This window comes from Leptinotarsa decemlineata, unplaced genomic scaffold (assembly GCF_025532065.1).
Source record: "Leptinotarsa decemlineata unplaced genomic scaffold, Ldec_3_MD MMD2_tig00026354_RagTag_RagTag, whole genome shotgun sequence".
Lineage (NCBI taxonomy): Eukaryota > Metazoa > Arthropoda > Insecta > Coleoptera > Chrysomelidae > Leptinotarsa > Leptinotarsa decemlineata.
This window is the reverse complement of record NW_027412702.1, coordinates 18,187,814-18,207,149: the sequence shown is the minus strand read 5'-3', so window position 1 is coordinate 18,207,149 and position 19,336 is coordinate 18,187,814. Positions and strand designations below refer to the sequence as shown.

The following is a 19,336-nucleotide window of genomic DNA, read 5'->3' as shown; positions in this document are numbered from 1 at the left end:
TATGGAAGGGCCAACTGGACAAAAATACTGATTAGAGACATAGAACCATGGATGAACGAAAAATGGGGAGAGGTGAATTACTTTCTCACACAAGTTCTAACGAGTCATGGGTGTTTTCAGGCGTATCTGTTTAGTTTTAAAGTGAATGACACAGAAGAGTGCAAGTATTGCGGAAAGATAGACACGGTAGAACACACAATCTTTGAATGCATACGTTGGAAAAAACAGAGAAGAAACGCAGAAAAGACGACAGGAAGTTTATCACCGGAAAACATGATAGGGAGGAGGCTCAGAAATGAAGAAAACTGGAAAGCCGTTAGTAAACTCTCCGAGACTATCCTGACAAAGAAAAGAACAAACTGAATAATGATGAAGTACTGAAAAAAAAGGAAAATCCCTGAACCATCACTATATTCTGCTATTCCGAAGTCATGCCAGAGGGCGGTTCCAGAGTAGTCTGCTTGACTCACGAGTGGTTTTTAAGTCGGTAAGAATGCGACACTACCTGGTCTGAGAGCGATCAGATGTCTTTCGAAGATGTTCCATTCGCCGAAAAGAAAACTATGTGCAGTACACTCAGATGACGATCGTTTTGATTCTAGTGTGCAATGATGAAACCATGTTTGGGCTTTTTATGGTGGAACAGCTTCAAGCACTGCTGAGAATCATGAATTCGTTGTTGTTGTTTTTCTTGGTCGCGCGGCACACACTTTGAATTGAGCTTTCGCATTCCCAAGTATTCATGCACGATATGTCCAACACGTTACTTTGACATCTTTAGAGCCTCAGCTTTCTCGATCAATTTCACTTTGCGGCCATCCATAATTTTGGTGTTTTAATCGGTAACAGCCTCTTTGGGGCGTTCACTGCGTGCATCGTTCTCGTTAAACTCAGCAAACCACTTCTCAACGTTTGATTTTTCTGGTGCAAAGTCCATATAATGTTTATCAGCCTTGGCTTCAAACTTTGGCTTTTTCTCGCCAGAAAGAAATGCTTTATAAAACACGAAATTCCTTTTTTTTATCCATTTTTTTAAACTAACAAAAATAGCTTCACTCAAATTGTTCTATTCCACAAACTAATAGTAGAAGTAGGTATGTTGAAAGCTTAACAATGATATTTTTGGTAAAACCAATACTTGTGGAATTTTGCGATCAAAGTAACATTATTTTGTTATGTGTATTGTCAGAAGGTTGTGTGTTGTTGAAAATTGAATAATTTCTACTCTGTTTAATGTATCAATTGTCTTGCTAGCTATGGACTGTTTTATCTAGCATTTGTGGACCTTATACGAGTAAAACCATATACAGATGAGCCTGGATATTACAGATGAGCCTGGATATTACAGATGAGCCTGGAATTTACTTATGAGAAATTTCTGGTTCATCTTTCATTGATTCAGTTATCATTCTTGTTTCATGTGTGTTTCTATCATTTGACAGTGCTTTGTTGATTATTATGTTTTGAAATTTGACTGGATTATTGTTACGTTTGATTTGCAATCATTCCTCATGAATTCAATTTAGCGATGTCTATCTATCATTAATCCAATTACTCGGCCTATTCACGATGAAAAGTAGCCTGTAAGATAATTGATGCTTGAAACAAAGAGAAAGTTGATCAAATTTACATAAGATATTCTATTTCGTCAGTTGAATGGAATTAAGATAATTTTCAACACAAACATTTACAAGTTTCGGCATTATCATAAACATAAATTTCACTTTTTCAACATAAAATATCTTTATTTATTGTAAACTTTCTATATCTTCAATTGGATCATCAATATACATTTCGGTTCCTATAATCATGCTTCAATAACGGATCGATGCGTTGGGTTAGATTGAGACAGTTCTGACTTATTTTCGCCACTTTCTCATTTTATCCACCATTTCATCCTTGAAAAACTGAAATGGGATCAACAAAAAAATTTGAAAATACTCAAGATGCCAATCGGCCTCCCCGAACAATTCTGCGTTGCAGCTGATTAAAATGTTTATACTTCGTAGTGCAAACTTTCGACTCCAGGTTCTCCACAACAAAAAATTGAGGTCAGATAATCTAACTAGCCCACCGAAAACCGTACCTGTATCAACCATTTATTTGTTCTGTATATGTATACAATTTCTCTATCAAGCAATCTTTCACTAGCTCAATTCAAGAAAAGAACATTGAAAAGAATTCATTGTCAAGCCGAAAAAATAGAAATATGCATCGAACCAAACTTTCTGTCCTATTTCAAAGTTTCTACATTAAATTCAAATCTAACATGGAAAACATTCAATCCATTCCTGCTGAAGAAGAATTATATCAACTAATACCAAAATGAATTTCAAAAAGGAATATTCTCTCCTTGATATTCCGTCTTACCCTTGAATGATAAATCAAAACTTTGATCTTGCGGAACAGCAAAGAGTGTAATAAAACATTGTCATGCCTTCATCTTGAAGGAATAATTCATTTCGAAACCCAAAATTGAAGAGCCGGTCGGATAATAACATCTTCCAGTACAAAATATTGCGAAAGTTTCAAGAGGCAAGTCGAAGTAAGTTGTAATCGTTTACCATTCCGTCTCAGATACATTTTAATTAAGTGGCCGAGAACAAGTTTTCCACGAGGAAGTCAATTTACTACGGATTCAAGCATTCTGGTTAAATATTGATGGGGTTTCTACTTGCTATTAATTAATTATTCAAATTTCAACTTTCGCTTACTTTGGTGTATGTGTTGGAAAATACATTGAATTTTCCAGAGCTGATTTATTTAGGTGAACCAAAGCAGTTTCTCTAACATAGTGTGTAAATTAAGAGCAAACAGTGGTACGACTTCACGTTCACATCATGCCCCAGCTCGATTTGTAAGCATATAGAGATGAACATATGGCAACGCTAACTATAAATGACAATACATACGCTCATATAATTTAAATCATTTATTATCCAAAATTTTATATCGTCGATAAATGTACCGAACTAGCAATTTTATAGTAGTTGCGAAAACGTTTCGGGGAAACAAATTATAAAACTGTATTTCTCCCAGAAATGTTTTCAGAGTGTTTATAAAACAGCTATAAGAAGGAAATTGGCACCATTTGATAAAACATTATAGTATTTACTTGTGATGCACTGTTTGGAACCTTTGGTGTAGTAATTAATATTACTGGAGTTTTTTCCAACACCGAACCGTTATTTTAACACCTCGACAAGTGTTTCGATTACGATGTGATCATTTTCAAGAGAGAGATTAAACTAGAAGAGGAAGATCAATCTTCCTCTTGAAGATGATCGCTTGGTGATCGAAACAAGTGTCTGTCGAGGTGTTGAAATGATGGTTTGGTGTTGGGAAAAAAACTCCAGTAATATTCATTATAGTCTTCATTATTATTCTGTAAGGCCTTTTACAAACACTACAAAACAGTTTTATAAACACTCGGCAGTTACTTTACATTTTTTCTAACACTCTTGAGAAGTAGTTTTGCAAAGATACTCATAAAATAATTGAAATACAATTTTATAAGAGTTTTTAAGTAGTTCCAAGTAAGCGTTATAAAATGTAATGCAACCTAAAACGATAACGATGCACAAGAAGTAATTTGGTATTGGACACTAGGAAAATATAATAGATATGACACCAACTAAAAACTAACGAATAGAAAGGTTAAAGCAATTTCAGTAATTTCACTTTCGTAGTTATAAAACCGTTGAAGACATTGTTTGTGCTTCAAAGATTGATATTTTAACAGCGAATGAAATTTCATTGACAAATATATAGCCTATTATAAGCAGATAATCAGGTAAGTTTTGGTGAACACCTATCTCCAGCTCTTTTTCTATACCAGGTGATGTATTGATTGGTCTGAATTCCCATGCTGTGCTAGTGTTTGCCACCTTCTGAATAGGGGTTAAAATACTTGTTTTCAGCTGACTTGGGAATGTGCCATAAAATAGTGAGATATTGATAAAGTCTATTTGATGAATTCAATGTCATAGTTGGCATCACTGATTACTGTTAACATTTAAAATCCAAATCTAGTGCTCTTGTCTTCATTAATAAGATTCCCAATTGGTTTTTGACACTATACAGGCCGTTTCTTTTATCATCTGGTAACATTGCTATATTCTAAACCGTAACATATACGAAAGCGATTAAATAGGAAAAAAAGGTAACTGTCATCGGGAACAATACAATGGTCAAAAAAAAAAAACTACAGGAACTCGCCCTTCTTGCGTTAAACGGAGAAAATCAAAAATGCTCTTTTACGTTTTTTATCGAATGGAATTGTTATTTCGCAGAATATCAAAAAAATTGAAAAAATGTTGACGAGGTAATGATAAATACGCAATGAAACGTTTCGTGTCAACATGGCCAGCATCAACTTTTTTTTAATACGGACCTCTCTTTTTTATTACAGATTGATCCTCTCTTTTTTATTACAGATATTGATAAAGCAATAAATTACACAATACATTGCCGTAATCCTCCTTTCAAGGCTTATTTCTCCATAATCAATTATAATTCGTAATATTTTTATAATTCTCAATCCTGGAAGTAACTAAAATATAAGTTTTTGGTCGAAATTCGATTGTTGTTCAATTTGGTATGATCAAATAGTATCTCAATTCATTTACCATCTTAAACGCGTAGGCTTTGCTTGGTTTCTATGGCACGGAAAGTGAATGCGTTGGTGATATCTGTTGAAAACTGTCAGACGTTTATGAACATATCAAATATGTATTCAAATGATGAAAGGACTGATATTCTATTCAGTTATGCGAAATTAAATAAAAATCTTTTTTTGGCAAGGAATATGTATGTTCAGCTATACTCAAATCATCGTATTCCGAACATCCAAATGTTTAGACGACTAGAAAGAAATTTGAGGGACTATGGTGCATTTGATAGAAAGAAAACAAGAAAATGTGTGGTTACTCAAAGTGTGAGGAATCGAATAAATGTCATGTGTAAGCAAATATTACCACATACAAATTTATACAGTGAAAACATCTTTTTTTTTTAAATTTAGGATTGGCCAGTTTCAAAAATTATGCTATCTTTACGTGAAATTGCCCACGAAATGAGGATTTCTGTAAAATCCACCGGAACTATTTTGAAAAAGAACAAATATAAATGCTACAGAAGACGCAAAGTTCATTACCTCAATGAAAGGGATTACGGAAGGAGAGTACGATTTGCGAAGTAGTTAAGACGTAGAAATAGGGATTCAATGAATTCGATGGCTACTCAGATAAATTGCCACTGAATATCCGCCGTGAAATACAATATTCAACAGGACGGTGCTTCCCCCAATAATGCAGCAATAGTAAGGAAACATTTAGATGCAATATTCCCAAGAAAATGGAATGGAAACAATGGACCAATTAACTGGCCAGCTCGATCCCCAGATCTCACTCCTTTAGATTTTTTGTCTGAGGATACATGAAGGACACAGTTTTTTCAACACCAAGTACAGATGTCGACCATCTAAAACTAAAAATGAGTGATGCAAGTATTAGTATTACTCCTATTATGCTATAAAATTGACTCAGAAATTATCTGAACTGACAATTTATGTGCATTCAACAAAGAGGTCGTCAATTCGAGCATTTGATGTAGATTTCCATGTAACTTTGATTTTCCGTATTGGTTTCATTTTTCCAAAAGTTCATAATAAAATGAATTGTTTTTGTTTGATTGTCACTGATTTCAAATGGAACGATATAAAAATATCAAATGTGATATATCCTTGGATTGTGAATTTATTACTTTATCAATATCTGTAATAAAAAAGACAGGTCCGTATTTTAAAAAAAAGTTGATGGTGGCCATGTTGACACGAAACGTTTTACCGAATATTTATTATTACATAGTCATATTACACTTCGAATACACTTCGGAATAACATTTCCATTCGAAAAAAAAAAGGAAAACAGCATTTTCGGTTTTCCCCGTATAACTGGAGAAGGGCGAGAGTCCCCGTAAATTTTCTTCGACCATTGTATTGTTCCCGATGACAAGTTACCTTCGTATCTGTTACGGTTTAGAATATAGCAATATTACCACATGTTGAAAGAAACGATCTGTATTCATTGAAAAATGGATTTAAGAAGTGAATCAATATTGGAGAAAGATATGTATATTCTACTCGATGGAAACATTCATAATGCTATAAGACATCTCCACACGGTGAACTAGTCTAATCAACATGAAAAATAGAGATAAAGGTCCTAGCGATAGCTTATTCGATTCGGAATCACCTCTAGAGAAATGTTTTTGAAGGGTTTTGGTGCAGGTTAAAAATTGCAATTGTTATTAACAAAATAAGATTTAAAAAAATGGTATTTAGTTTTTCGTTGATAACTCAAAAAATATTAATATTTAAGCAATTCTGAAAAGCTTGTTGAAGAGGAGGAAATTTCCGATAAAAAAGTTTCGACTCCCGAAACTCTATCTTCATTATTTATAATTTTAATTTGACGTTGAAAATAGGGTTCCGCGCGGCTGTTACGGCATTAGCGCGCTGCCGCTAAAGAGAGTTTATCAAAAGAAATATTTTTTTTATAACATAAAATGTCATTTCGAAAATTTGAAAAAAATCTAGTATCTTCTTAACACTTGAATGAATCGAGTCCTGTAGAAAAAAAAGTTTTATCACGAGTTTTCAAAAAGTTATTCAATTATTACCTAACAAATTTTTTCTCAATCTCCGTTGGCATAAATAATGGGATAAAAGGTATAAATAATTGGCCTATGAATTTTAAACTCCGTGGAGTCCTTTTGATATATATACTTCATACGATCCTGCGATGAAAGTTCATAAAAATGTATTAATTTGGTAATTATGATTTTTTATAACTATTGCAAAATAAAATATCTAAAAATTGTTGATGAATTTTTTTTTCAATTGATATTTAGCTATATCTGTTTTCACATTGAACAGTAGCAGTTATTAACATATGATATGGATTTTTTATATAATTTGTTTATTAAATTGTTATAAGCAAATAGAGAAATTCAATATTTTTGAAATTTTTTTTTGCTATTTTGTTGTCTAGAGATAATTATGATTTAAAAAAAAATGATTTTCTCAATTTCAATTTTTAATTGTTCAAAATCGATTTTTTCATAATACGATTGTTTAAATAATCAGTTAAGAAATAATTTTGCTTTTTAAATAATAATTTCACACTTTTAAATAGTATGTTGTTTAAATATTTTTCATTTGCTATTTAATTGTTTATTAGTTCAACAATTTGTTATAAATAAATATTGACCAACTTTATATAAAAAATGAAAAAAAAATTCCATGGCACTTTTTTATACAGGGCTATTCAAATTCGTTTCTGTACATGGGGATCTCGTAAACGATAAGAGATAGAGTGTCGCTTGAATTATGACAAAGTTGCGTATTTTAGGGACCTATTCAATGATATAAAGAAATCGAATATAGCTTTTTTGTTTCTGGAGATATACAGGAAAACCCAAAAAACCCCAAATTATTTTTTTGCCTATATCTTTTTTATTCGCAGACATATTGAAAATCTGTCCACATTTTGCTATTATCACTAGATGTGGGCTCTCAGAATATATTCATGAATATTTCATACAGGGTGTCATCTGACTTGGGCCACCCCCATCTTTGAACTTTTAAATACGAACCTGTATTTTTTGTTGTAGTTTTTGGATCGTAGACGTTCACTTCACACTGAGAAATTAAATTCAATTTTATATTTCAGGATTTTTCGGTAATATTCGATTATAATTGTGTGAATTATTCCCTTTTCAAATTACGGCCCTGGAAATTGGTTGACTGAGTTGAATAAAAACACAATAGCAACTTTCACGTCTCCCTATGTACCGTAGAGTTTTTTGAGAGTTTTTTTTTTCATTTTTAGGTACCTATCCATATTTTTTCCATTGCTCTGAGCGTTTCCTACAATGAACTTCGAATAAGAAAATCTTTTATGATTATCTGAAACATATCTACAACAAAAATATATTATATGTGTTTTGATGAGCAGAAAAAAAAAGGTAGCAATAATAACATCCGAAACGAACACTATAATTATAATAAAAATTGAAATGTTCACCCTTTAAACGTTGCGCCTTTGTTCTAGGACTCGGAATTGTGCATCGCCCTCGCATTTGCCCTACAATACGCTCGCTTGTGCATCTTCTGCTGGATGCTGTTAATGACCCACAACATGCACCATCAATTCAAAACCGGACTGCATCTAGTGCCCATTACCGACAACCACATCGGCAGACATTTCCTGAGGTGAGAGGATAATTATTAAACCTAGACATGCATTTGCTGTCGATGATAAATGGTGGGAGTGAATTTGACTTAAATACTGAAATTACCACGTACGGTTCTTATGTTAAACTAATTTTTCTGAAATTGTTCAAATTTTGGTGTGATGTTAGTGGTAATTTCAAGGGCATAAAAGTGTAACATTTCATTTCAATCTCGTTATTATTTATCATACACAAAAAAAGGATTTAAATGCTCTCTTGGGGTAATTCTTTTGAGGTAATGCTGTCACAAGTCACGGTAATTCTGTCTCATGGTCCCCGTGTTGTCCCATATGTCACGCAATAAACTTGATGTATCCCCAAAATTTACACTGTATAGAAAAGGGCTGAAGGTCACAAATAAACCATTGCCATTTTCTTCGACAGCCAGGCGGCATTTAAGGCGCTCAGCTCATTTCAAGTCTTCTCAAGACTGGTGGAAAGCTGTCTGAGCGTACTTAAGGAGCTGAGTACCCAAAATATGGTCACTCTAGCTTAGGTACCCGAACATGAGGGTCACAAGGGCAATAAGGAGGCCGATGTTCTAGCCCGTGAAGGCGCATCCTAAGCTATGATCAGTCCAGAACCCTTCTGCGGGGTAGCGAAGGCATGTATAAAGACATCCATAAATTCATGGATGCTAGCCGAGTCGATATATTGGTTGAATAAGTTCCCAGGAATGAGGCAGACGAAAGTGTGCATTAAAAAACCATCGCCCAGATTCACGGAAGAGCTGCTAAACCACAACCGTAAGGTTGAAAGGATAGCGGTGGGTCTACTAACGGGGCATAGCCGACTCAGGAAACAGAGTAAGTAAGTAAGTAAGTTTATTTGACTACGTTACATTACATTTGCAGCAGGTCATACAAAAAGTGTATATACTAGTATGTATATACACTGTATAAAATGTATAAAATTTAAAATTTACAAAATGACTATTTTCGATCAAGTTTAATGTAGTAAAAGTACGAAAAAGCCTAACGTAATTTACTAACAAACAAAGAGATTAATTGTGTTGATAAGACGTGAGAAGTGGTGCTTCCAAATATTCTCTCACTTCATAAAAACTATGCTCCAATAAGATATTTTTAACTTCACGTTAGAAATGATAAAGATTGGAATTTTTGATATCAGTATGGAGTTTGTTGTAAAGACTCAAGCCCAGAGAGTTACGAGATGAAACAGTTAGTCTGTAACGAGGAGGTTTTAACTGATTTGCATTTCGCGTTGGATAATTATGCACATCAGAGTGTGTCATATATTCAGTTATCGTTTTTTGAATCTCAGTGACTGATTCATAAATAAACAAACAAGGTAAGGTCAATATCCTATATTTTTTAAACAGTGGTCTGCACGTTTCTGTAAAAGGAGCACCATCTAAAATTCTCATTGCCCTCTTTTGGAGGCGAAAAACTCGTTCTTACTGAGTAGAATTTCCCCACAATAGTATGCCATAGCTCAAGTGGGACTGAAACAAGGAATGGTATGCCATTTTAAGAACATGGCCGTTCAGACATTTTTTCAATTGTCTCAGGAGAAATGACTGGCTGGAGAGTTTTTTGCAGAGTTGCTCAATATGAGCTGACCATGAGAGGGTGTCATCTAAAATGATACCTAAAAGTTTTGTATTAACCTTTTGTGACTTATCAACGTGTGTTTTAAACGTAATATTTTGAGATTTCTCGATATTTAATTTCAAATTGTTTGATGCAAATCACTTCTCAGCCTCTTTGCCAGATTCCTCAGATGATGCGTGCAACTTCTGAATGTTTTCATGCTGATTGATGATCGTAGTTTCATCAGCAAAACAAATGCAATGTTTAGGAGAAAATTGATAGAATATATCGTTCACATGTATTATAAACAACAGAGGACCCAATACAGAGCCCTGGAAAACTCCATGCCTGACTATTTCGTACGTTGAATTTACGTCATTTATAAATACTATTTGCTTTCTGTTATTTAAATATGATTTCAGTAGTATAAGAGGTACACCCCTTATTCCATAAAACTCTAATTCCTCTAGCAAGAAATCATGAGATACACAATCAAACGCTTTCGAAAGATCAAGCATAGTGACTTTAGTGTGCACACTCTCTTCAAATCCCTTTACTATAGTATCAACCAGTGATCTAATTGCTTGGATGGTTGAACAACCTGGCCGAAAACCAAATTGCCCCTTGTTAAGTAGTTCGTGTCTAACAAAGAATTTTAGTAATCGTTCCTTCAAAATTATTTCAATAATTTTCACAAAGATGGGAATTATTGATATCGGTCGATAGTTGTCAGTTTTCATATGAGCAACATGGGTTTGACAAAAGAAACCCAATACAGGTTCTGTCAAGAAGAGGAAGAAACAGCACTGCATGTGCTCTGTGAATGCGAAGTGATAGCAAGGCTGAGACACGCAAGATGCGGGTGTTTCCCTTACCCAGCTATATGAAGGGGTCAGTGTCAAAGCTATGGAGTCTCATCAACAAGATCAAGCTAGAGCATGACAATAGATCTGAAAAGGTCGCAGTGAATCAAGCCAGGGGCCAGCTCCCCGTAAATCTAATCTAATGTAATCAAGAGAAATCAAATCCGGTGAACGAGCAGGCCATTCCAACGGATCACATCTATCAATCCATATGACTGGGTATAACTGATCCAATCCCTCATAACATCTCATTGGATAACAATTTGATTTCTGAATTTATCTTGATTGTTAGGCACAATTGAAAATTGATCGTTTCCATGCGAAGTCTGTCCGACTTTGACATCTTGCCCTGTACAGAATTTGGAGTGAACGGGGTATTCACGTCGGGGTATTCACGTCCGCACTGCATGTATATGCATATAAAGAAAATGAATATTTAAAATTGAAATTCTGAACAAACAATAGGGTCTGTATCCGACAGACTTTTGATTGAGTTTCCTCATGAAGGAAATTCTTGCGGAAGTTTTTCGTTCGCCCAGTTGTAAGATTCTATTGTGTGGAAACGTTCAGAGAGATGGATGTTTCGAATTTCAAATCAATTTTTGAAGTGATCACTTCATATGGGAGGGTAAAGCGCTTCGTTACCTAACACTAACGGCGCTAGTTTGTCTGGCTTCCTTTTCTCTCACGCATACGTCAGCGGAAGGCAGGCTCCTCCTCTCTCGTCGGATAGACGGTCAATGTTTAGTAAGGCATGTACTGTAAGGCATGTACTGTAAGGCATGTTCTGTTGACAGTATCATAAAAATCTAACCAGCAAGCACATAATATTCTTTTACTATGTAAAATGTAGTTCAAAAATGATACTCATTTTGTATATGTACATTATTAATATCATCATTGCATCCTACAAAAGTAACAATTGACTCATGGTAGCTATAATATATGTACATACTCAAAATAACCAATAAAATGTTTTATTGATAAATAACCTTCATTTTAATTATCATATTTATATACCTACATAAAATTTGAGAATATAATAACCTAAGTTTTTCTCAAGTTAAACAATTTCAATATTAAATAGTTCAACTCGGGCGTCCCGAAACGCACACTTCTTTTTTTATTTCTCAAGTATCCGTTGTGGTTATATGAACCATGAGAAAATTTCATATCGAAATGTTTTTTTTCAAAACGATGGCAATAAAATGAAAAACCTTCTTCATATTCAACTCGAGTTTCTAAAACAGCCCTCATCAACACTATAAATGGGATTTTCGAAAAAAACAAACTGACGAATATCTAGAAACATAGAAAACGATAAATTGAAGTCATGAAATGCTTCGTAGATTCCAATGACAAATGTAAAAACTCCATGCAATAATGCAAAGTGACCAACACCGTGAATAAATATACAATTATTCCTCTGAAACAGCTGAACCATAATTACATCATATATTTGTCGAGCTTGAAATGACACTATTGATCAATATTGGCAAAAATTTAATAAACAATTTCTCCCCTATTCAAGCCCATGCTCGATACAAGTTTCAAAGGAAAGACAGACACTAATAATGCGAAATCTACGAAGCAAGGATGAAAGTGTTCAAAATTACATAAGTTTCATGAAAATTATTTCTGCGATAGAAAGTATTGAAATTTTCACGCCCAGAAGCTGGGCTCCCGTCACATTAATGGAATTCTTTTGTTAGAAACTTCTGGAAACTCTTTTCCAAATATGAACGATATACAGGTCCATAAACTTTTGCAATACGACTTTATGAAATCATTTCCATTCCAATTCATTCTGGAATTTTACTTTCACTTTGTTTTTAAATAACACCTCCCCTTGTTGACGTTTTCGAATGTTCTCCAGTTTCGTTAACATTGGTGTAGATATTTTGACCCTTATTGGTGGATAAAGAGCATTTATTTAAGGGAATACTTCCTCCGATAATCAAAAATTCGTATTGGAACAAAAAACTATATAAACAGAAAACTGTTCTCAAGTGGTATAAGCTTTCCACAGAACGTCGAGAAAATGGAATGACAACAACAGCTCTTCTTTAAAACGGACTGGAAATAGTGTTACCTATCCTCATTAAATTGTACAGAGCTAGTCTGGCGTGGAACTTTATACCACCTAGTTGGTTGGCAGCAAGGATGGTATATATACCTAAAGTGGGTCGGAAAGACCCACACCCACAATCGGTGCGACCAATGAACCTTACATCCTTTCTGTTGAAAGGACTTGAGAAGATACTGGACGGACACATCAGAAGGGTGACATTATACGCATCCCCCCTGAATAACCACAAGTATGCTCATCAAACCAGCAAATCGACAGATTCAGCATCAAACAACCTTGTAGAGGAAATTTCCCAATCCCTTGACGAAATGGAGATTGCGGTTGCTGTATTTCTAGATATTCAAGGTACAGAATCGACCATAACTGGCTAAATCCGTGCCATGCTGGTAAACAGAACTACAACTACGACTCTTCAAGGCGGAGCTATCAGGTTCAAGGTCACCAGAGACTGCCATCAAAGTCGGGTAATATTTCCCCTTCTGTGGTCGCTCCTGATGGAAATTCTGTTTGATGCCCTCAATAAAAGAAAAATAGATCTACGAGCTTATGCAGATGACCTTGTCATCCTGGCAAGGTCCACGTCGGGAAGAGTAGCTTGTAATACAAATTTGTGATTATAAGGATCGATATTACTTTTGTTCAACATACTCAGTTAACCCTGTGAATAGTTTTTAACTGTTGGGTAATAAATGCTATTATTATTATTATCAATATCCTACAAAGCACGGTGGACGTTGTTCACAGTTGGTGCCTGAGGGAGCAGATGTCTGTCAACCCCAGCAAAACTGTGATAATCCCCTTCACCAGGAGGAGAAAATTGAACGATCTAACGCCACTTTTCCTCAATGGTGAGGTCATTCCATTTGGAACGGAGGTGAAATATCTTGGCATCGTCCTTGATGAAAAACTCACCTGGGACGCTAATTTAAAAAAAGTTTTACACGAAGCCAGACTGTCTCTATGGACATGTCGAAGGATTTGTGATAAAACTTGGGGCTTAGGGCCGAAACAAATCCATTGGATTTATGTGATGATTGTCAAACCAATGATCACTTATCATGCAATTGCCTGGTGGCCGAAAGCTTTACAGAAAACGGCCCAGGCGAAGGTCTGTGGCTTACAGAGATAGGCTTGTCTGGCCATCAGTGGTGTCATCAGTACCACACCATCAGAGGTCATGGAGATTCCTTTAAATATATCTTCTCTCCACATTTTGATAGAGAGAGGCTAGATGGACTGCATATAGACTTGTACACATTGCTAATTGCATACATTAAGTTAATGAAGAGTACAACAGACTGTTAGTTGACACTGGAAATCACAACATTCTGAAAATGACCTCTGACTTTCTGCCTCCAAATGTCAACTACGAACTGCTTTATGAAGTACTGTTCTCAAGTAGAGAGGACTGGATCCTCTGGGAGAAGGAAATATTGAGAGCAGATAGTTGTTGGTCCACAGATGGATCGAAAACACCTTACGGTTCTGGTGCAGGTGTTTTCAGTCGTAGATCCAGGACAGAGATATAAACCTGCCTAGAAACCTATGCGACTGAATACACAAGTCAATAAAAATATTCTCGGACAGTCAAGCGCCGTTGAAAGCTCTTGGCTCCTACTGAGCAATGTCTAAATTGGTAGCAAATTGTCAAAAATAACTCTCCTCGATAGAAAGACGTGAAAGATTGTCTCTGATCTGGATTCTTGACTGGCCATACTGGCTGTTGACTCCCTTGCAAAGGAGGGTGCTGCAGGCAGCTTCATCAGATAAGAACCTGTCATTGGCATCGTTTTAGGCTTTGCCAAACAACCTGGATGGCAAGAAGATACATGGACTTCTGGCAGAATCTTTCAGAATTGGCTCCTTTCAAGGTGTTTATTCACCCTTCGAAGCTTGATTCCCAACAGTGGTTGGTCTACAGTAGGAATGAACAACGATGTCTTACAGGCCTTGTCACAGGTCACTGTCATTTGAATCATCATATGCAGAGACTTGGACTGTCGGAAGACAGTGTGTTGTCGCCTCTGTTCAGAAAATGATGAAACAGCAGAGCATATACTTTGTGCTTGCCCCGCTGGACACCGAATCAGATTTTTGGAGTTCGGCAGAGCCGTATTCTTACAGATTGACCTGAAAGACCACTCACCATACCAACTAGTCGGCTTCGTGAAGAAGCCGAGTTTATTTGGTCGAGTGTGAATAGGTGTAAGCCACAATAAAACCTTGTGGGATGCGGTGGAGAGTCGAATAGACCCACTCACTTTGGATCTATCCTAACCTAACCCAACTCTGAGTCAGAAAACTGTTCGCAAGTGGTATAAGATTTCCACAGGAGGTCGAGAAAATGGAATGACGATGCTCGCTTTGGACGCCCCAGCACATCAACTACCGATGAAAATGTTGGGAAAGTGAAGAAATTCGCTATGGAGAATCGTGGAATCACTATTAGAGAAATTGCTGAGAATTTCGACATATCGGTTGGCTGAAGTCATGAATGTTTTTTCCGAAATTTTGTGCATAAGCATGAGCATCGCTCAGGAATTGTTGAGTAACGTCAACGGCAATCTGGATTTACTTAAAAATGTGATGATTGGGGCCAATTATGGGTATATGGTTATGACATACAAACCAAGGTCCATTCGTTCAATGGAAAAGCCCAGGAGAGCCGACCCAAAAAAAGCACACCAAGTTCGATCAAATGTCAAGGTTTAATTCAGTTTTCTTCGATCACCGTAGCGTAGTGTATTAGCAGTTCTTGCCACATGGTCGACGGTCAATGAGGAGTATTGTCTTAAGTTAGGAGCCGTTATTATGCCTCAGCCACCATATTCACCAGATTTGCCCCCTGCGACCTTTTCCTGTTCCCAAGATTGAAGAGACTCCTGAAAAGACGACGTTTTGCGAGGATTGAGAAGATGAAAACCGAATCGCTGGGAAAGCTCGAGGACATACGAAAAGTGCATTTCAGATCTGCTTCGAGGATTGGAAAAAACACTGGCACGAGTGTATTATATCTGAAGTAGACTACTTTGAAGGGAACAAAATAAAAATTGATGAATAAATAAACATTTTTTGAAAGAAATGAAAATTCACCTTGAGTTTTGAGCAGGATAGCAGTTTAACGAGTTTCATAACGTTTCAATTGAATCTCTCCGCTATTTCTTTCATTCATTTCTTCCAGAAAATCACTTCAAACGTTTCTCTCAACAACAAACTCGAAATATTTGTACGAGTATGAAAGGAACAATGGAATGAAACTTCCCTTCAATTTTCTGCATCCGCAATAAAAGAAAATTGAATGAAACTAAGTGCTTGCTATTGTCATACTGATGTCTCATGAAGCGAACAAAACATCACGTGCAGCTGTAAAAATAAACTCGGGGTGTTGGAGATTATTGTACTTGGCTTGGAGCTGCACTTTTAGATTCGATATTCATATTTTCCGAATTCTCGTTTTTTTTTCACATATAGTCGGTGGGCATACTTAAGACTGGCTATAAATCAAATCATCTAAAAGAACAATTCGTTCAGGCCAGTCTCAACTCCCTACACAGTAGGTTAATGGACTGACACCAATCAGAAAACAACTACTCCCCTGGCTAATACCACGAAGGGCTTTGAATTATATCCGACAGGTGTCAGTGCAGGATTCGCACTGACACCTGTTGCAGTTATTCCTGCATATGCTGTTGGCGATACAACTGTCGCAATGGATTTTCAATTATTGGAACACACTTGCAGACCGGTTTCGGCCTGTTTGTCCATTAGTCAGTGCAAGTAGTGTATATCATCAACATAAAGTCGACGATTTCCGATAATTGAAAATCAAATTCCTTCAGAGTATCAATCCTCGAACTGAGCTAAAGCATACAACAAACAACAGGTTTGTCGTCACCCCATCTGCCTGTGAACAAGGTAACCAACTGCATATCCAAAATTTGCCCAATTCCTCGTATAAGGAAAGAAAACTTTCCACATATAGTCAGTGGCCATACTTTCTATACAGTTTCCCTGTTAAATTTTGATCAATAAATAGAGGTCCTACAATATGGTTTCCCAATATTCCTGCCCAAACGTTAATTTTTTCTGGATTTTAGGTATTTGTTTCCCGGAAAACGTGAGGGTTGGTGTCACTCCAATTTTGTGTGAACATTGTCGTTTAAAAAAATGTACATTCGTCACTAAAACAAATATTGTGGAGATAGGTAGGATGCCTTGCAATGGTTTCCATCATGATTTCGCAGAATTCTGTTCTTCTATCAGGGTCATCTTCAGGTAATTGGTGATCCATTTTAATTTTGTATGGATGATACCTACTCTTTTTCAAAAGTCCCCACACAGTAGAAGAAGACACTTCACAAACATTGGGGAAGGAATAAGAAGACTGTTCAAGAATGTCTACCATTTCACCAATTATTTGCACTTGCTGTTCTTCCAGAATGGAAAAGGAAGCCAGACAAACTGGCGCCATTATGCGTTAGGTAATGAAGCCGTTTACCCTTCCATAAGACGTTATCACTTCGAAACAAGTAACAATGGGAAGTTCTGGCGTAGAATAAATCCAAAGAAAGAACTTTTACCAGTCACCAGAACAGCAATACTTCTCTAGATGCGCCAACCACCCAAGTTCAGGAGGTGAAGAAAACTGTGCTTGTTTTATATTCATGTAATTAGTTATTTTGATACCAGCTACAGTAATTTCATTCCTTCAAGAAGGAGATATTTTTAGTAATGGAGAAAACTTGGAGAAAAACTTTTCGACTTATTTTTTTCTTTCCATCAGATATATAGAAACTTCCATGGTGAGAAAGAAAATATCAAATACACCAATTTTTTCTCGTTCGTTTCAATTGACTGCCATTATTTCAACTGAAACAATAAACAATTCTCGTTCTTTTTAATATTTGATTAAAAATATAAATGAATTTTGTTTACAAATATATGAAGGAAAATTGATAACCTCAACTGTTTACTCGAATAACTCCGGGTAAACATTTTCGTTTAATCTTCCGGAAAATGGCATTCTCTAACAATTTTCCCGACCCGATGAACATGACGATACTACAAATGCAGTTTAATGCAAAAGCGACGAACAGGAAATGAGAGGGTCGACCAATGCGGTTGCATTATCTTCGTATCCAGTTCATTAGTTGAGATTTTCCAACAACTGTAAAACGTATTTGGATTACCCATAAACACAATCCCACTCGTGAGATACGTGATTTTAGTTGTCGCATTCCACGTTCTCCACGGAGTAGACATGTATCGTGTTTATTAGGCCAGAAAATTTTCTTCTAGTGGGAGGGAATAGATGATAGTTGCGGAACTTTCTAAACCATTGCCAAATACTGAAACACTGATTGCTAATTGACACTCTTCAGGAACATGCTGTTGTCATAGCCAATAAAAAATTGTTTTGCCACTTGGAAGTCTTCTGACTTCATTCTTCCAAGTTCTGACAGATTCTTCCAAGTTTCGTAAAGAAGGTTGCCCTTATCACCCTTTTCATTTTTCATTTATTTTCCAAAGCCGAACATACTCTCGGGATTCACTCAGTTTTTGAAGTATAAGTTTCGGTCCTCTTAACAGCATCACTGGATATATGCCATCTAGTCTGGTTGACTTATATGGTTGAAATGAGTTTACGCCCTATTCAATATTCTTCAAATCTACCCATCCTTCATTGCAGCGCCTCTGGTTCTGAATGTGTCCAGGACTCCGGTGATTTGTCATATTTGACCAACCGAAGTGAACCCGGAAAGGTTTCTCATGTTTTTGTGCCCTCATGACAATAATTTTCAGAATATTCATTGAATTTTGTCGTCTCTTAGAGAGAGTATTCCTAGTACTTGAGCCTATTCGACCTCATCATATTACCTTCTTCTTGAGTCTATCATTGAACCAATTTCCTCATAAGACATATTCCATTTCTGAACATATTATAAAAGGAATGCTCGCCTCTTAAATTGGTGACAGTTCTCTTCCAGCTCGGGTATTGTGCTTCGGCATCTCAGCCGATCAAGAGTTTTGATCTGCCCATTCCACAGGCCCTCTCTAACTCTTTCACGTCCCTGGTTAGGGGCGGTTTCTGACTATCGTGAAGAGAATTCAAATACGATTTTATCAACTATTATATGACCTCAGTGAAATCCTTGGTTCTAAAATTACTAGTGAACAATTCAGATCCCATGACAAAGGGGTAGAGTTACATAGTAAGATAGTAAGCGCCCTTGCATACGGGGAGCTTCACGTCTCTCGCTCCCGAGAGAGAGGAAGGCTCTTAGTGCCAAAATGCAACGAGTCCAATGGAGCTTTCAGACGAAGAGCGGGAGCCGCCACGTCTCGGTAGACGAGAGCTCTCACGTCTCCTGCACCTCGAGCCGGGGAGCCACGTCTCCTCCTCAAAATGCAAAAGGATGAGTGTAAGCTTCCACGCGAGAAGTGAAAATGGCTCTCCATGTTTGACGCTTCACACTATTTATCATGGCAGATCACAATGTGGAGGTGTTAATTAGTGCTGCCTGCAACCGATCCAC

The 19,336-nt window shown here is 36.4% G+C and overlaps 1 protein-coding gene across 1 annotated transcript in view; it reads left to right on the top strand.

Annotated features, from left to right (window-relative positions):
- Positions 1-19,336, top strand: part of LOC141486347 (adhesion G protein-coupled receptor E3) — a 306,290-nt gene that overhangs the window by 238,457 nt on the left and 48,497 nt on the right. Inside the window, exon 4 of the mRNA XM_074184153.1 lies at positions 8,115-8,275. Coding sequence (XP_074040254.1) covers positions 8,115-8,275 — 161 coding nt within the window. The remainder of the gene's footprint in view (positions 1-8,114; positions 8,276-19,336) is intronic.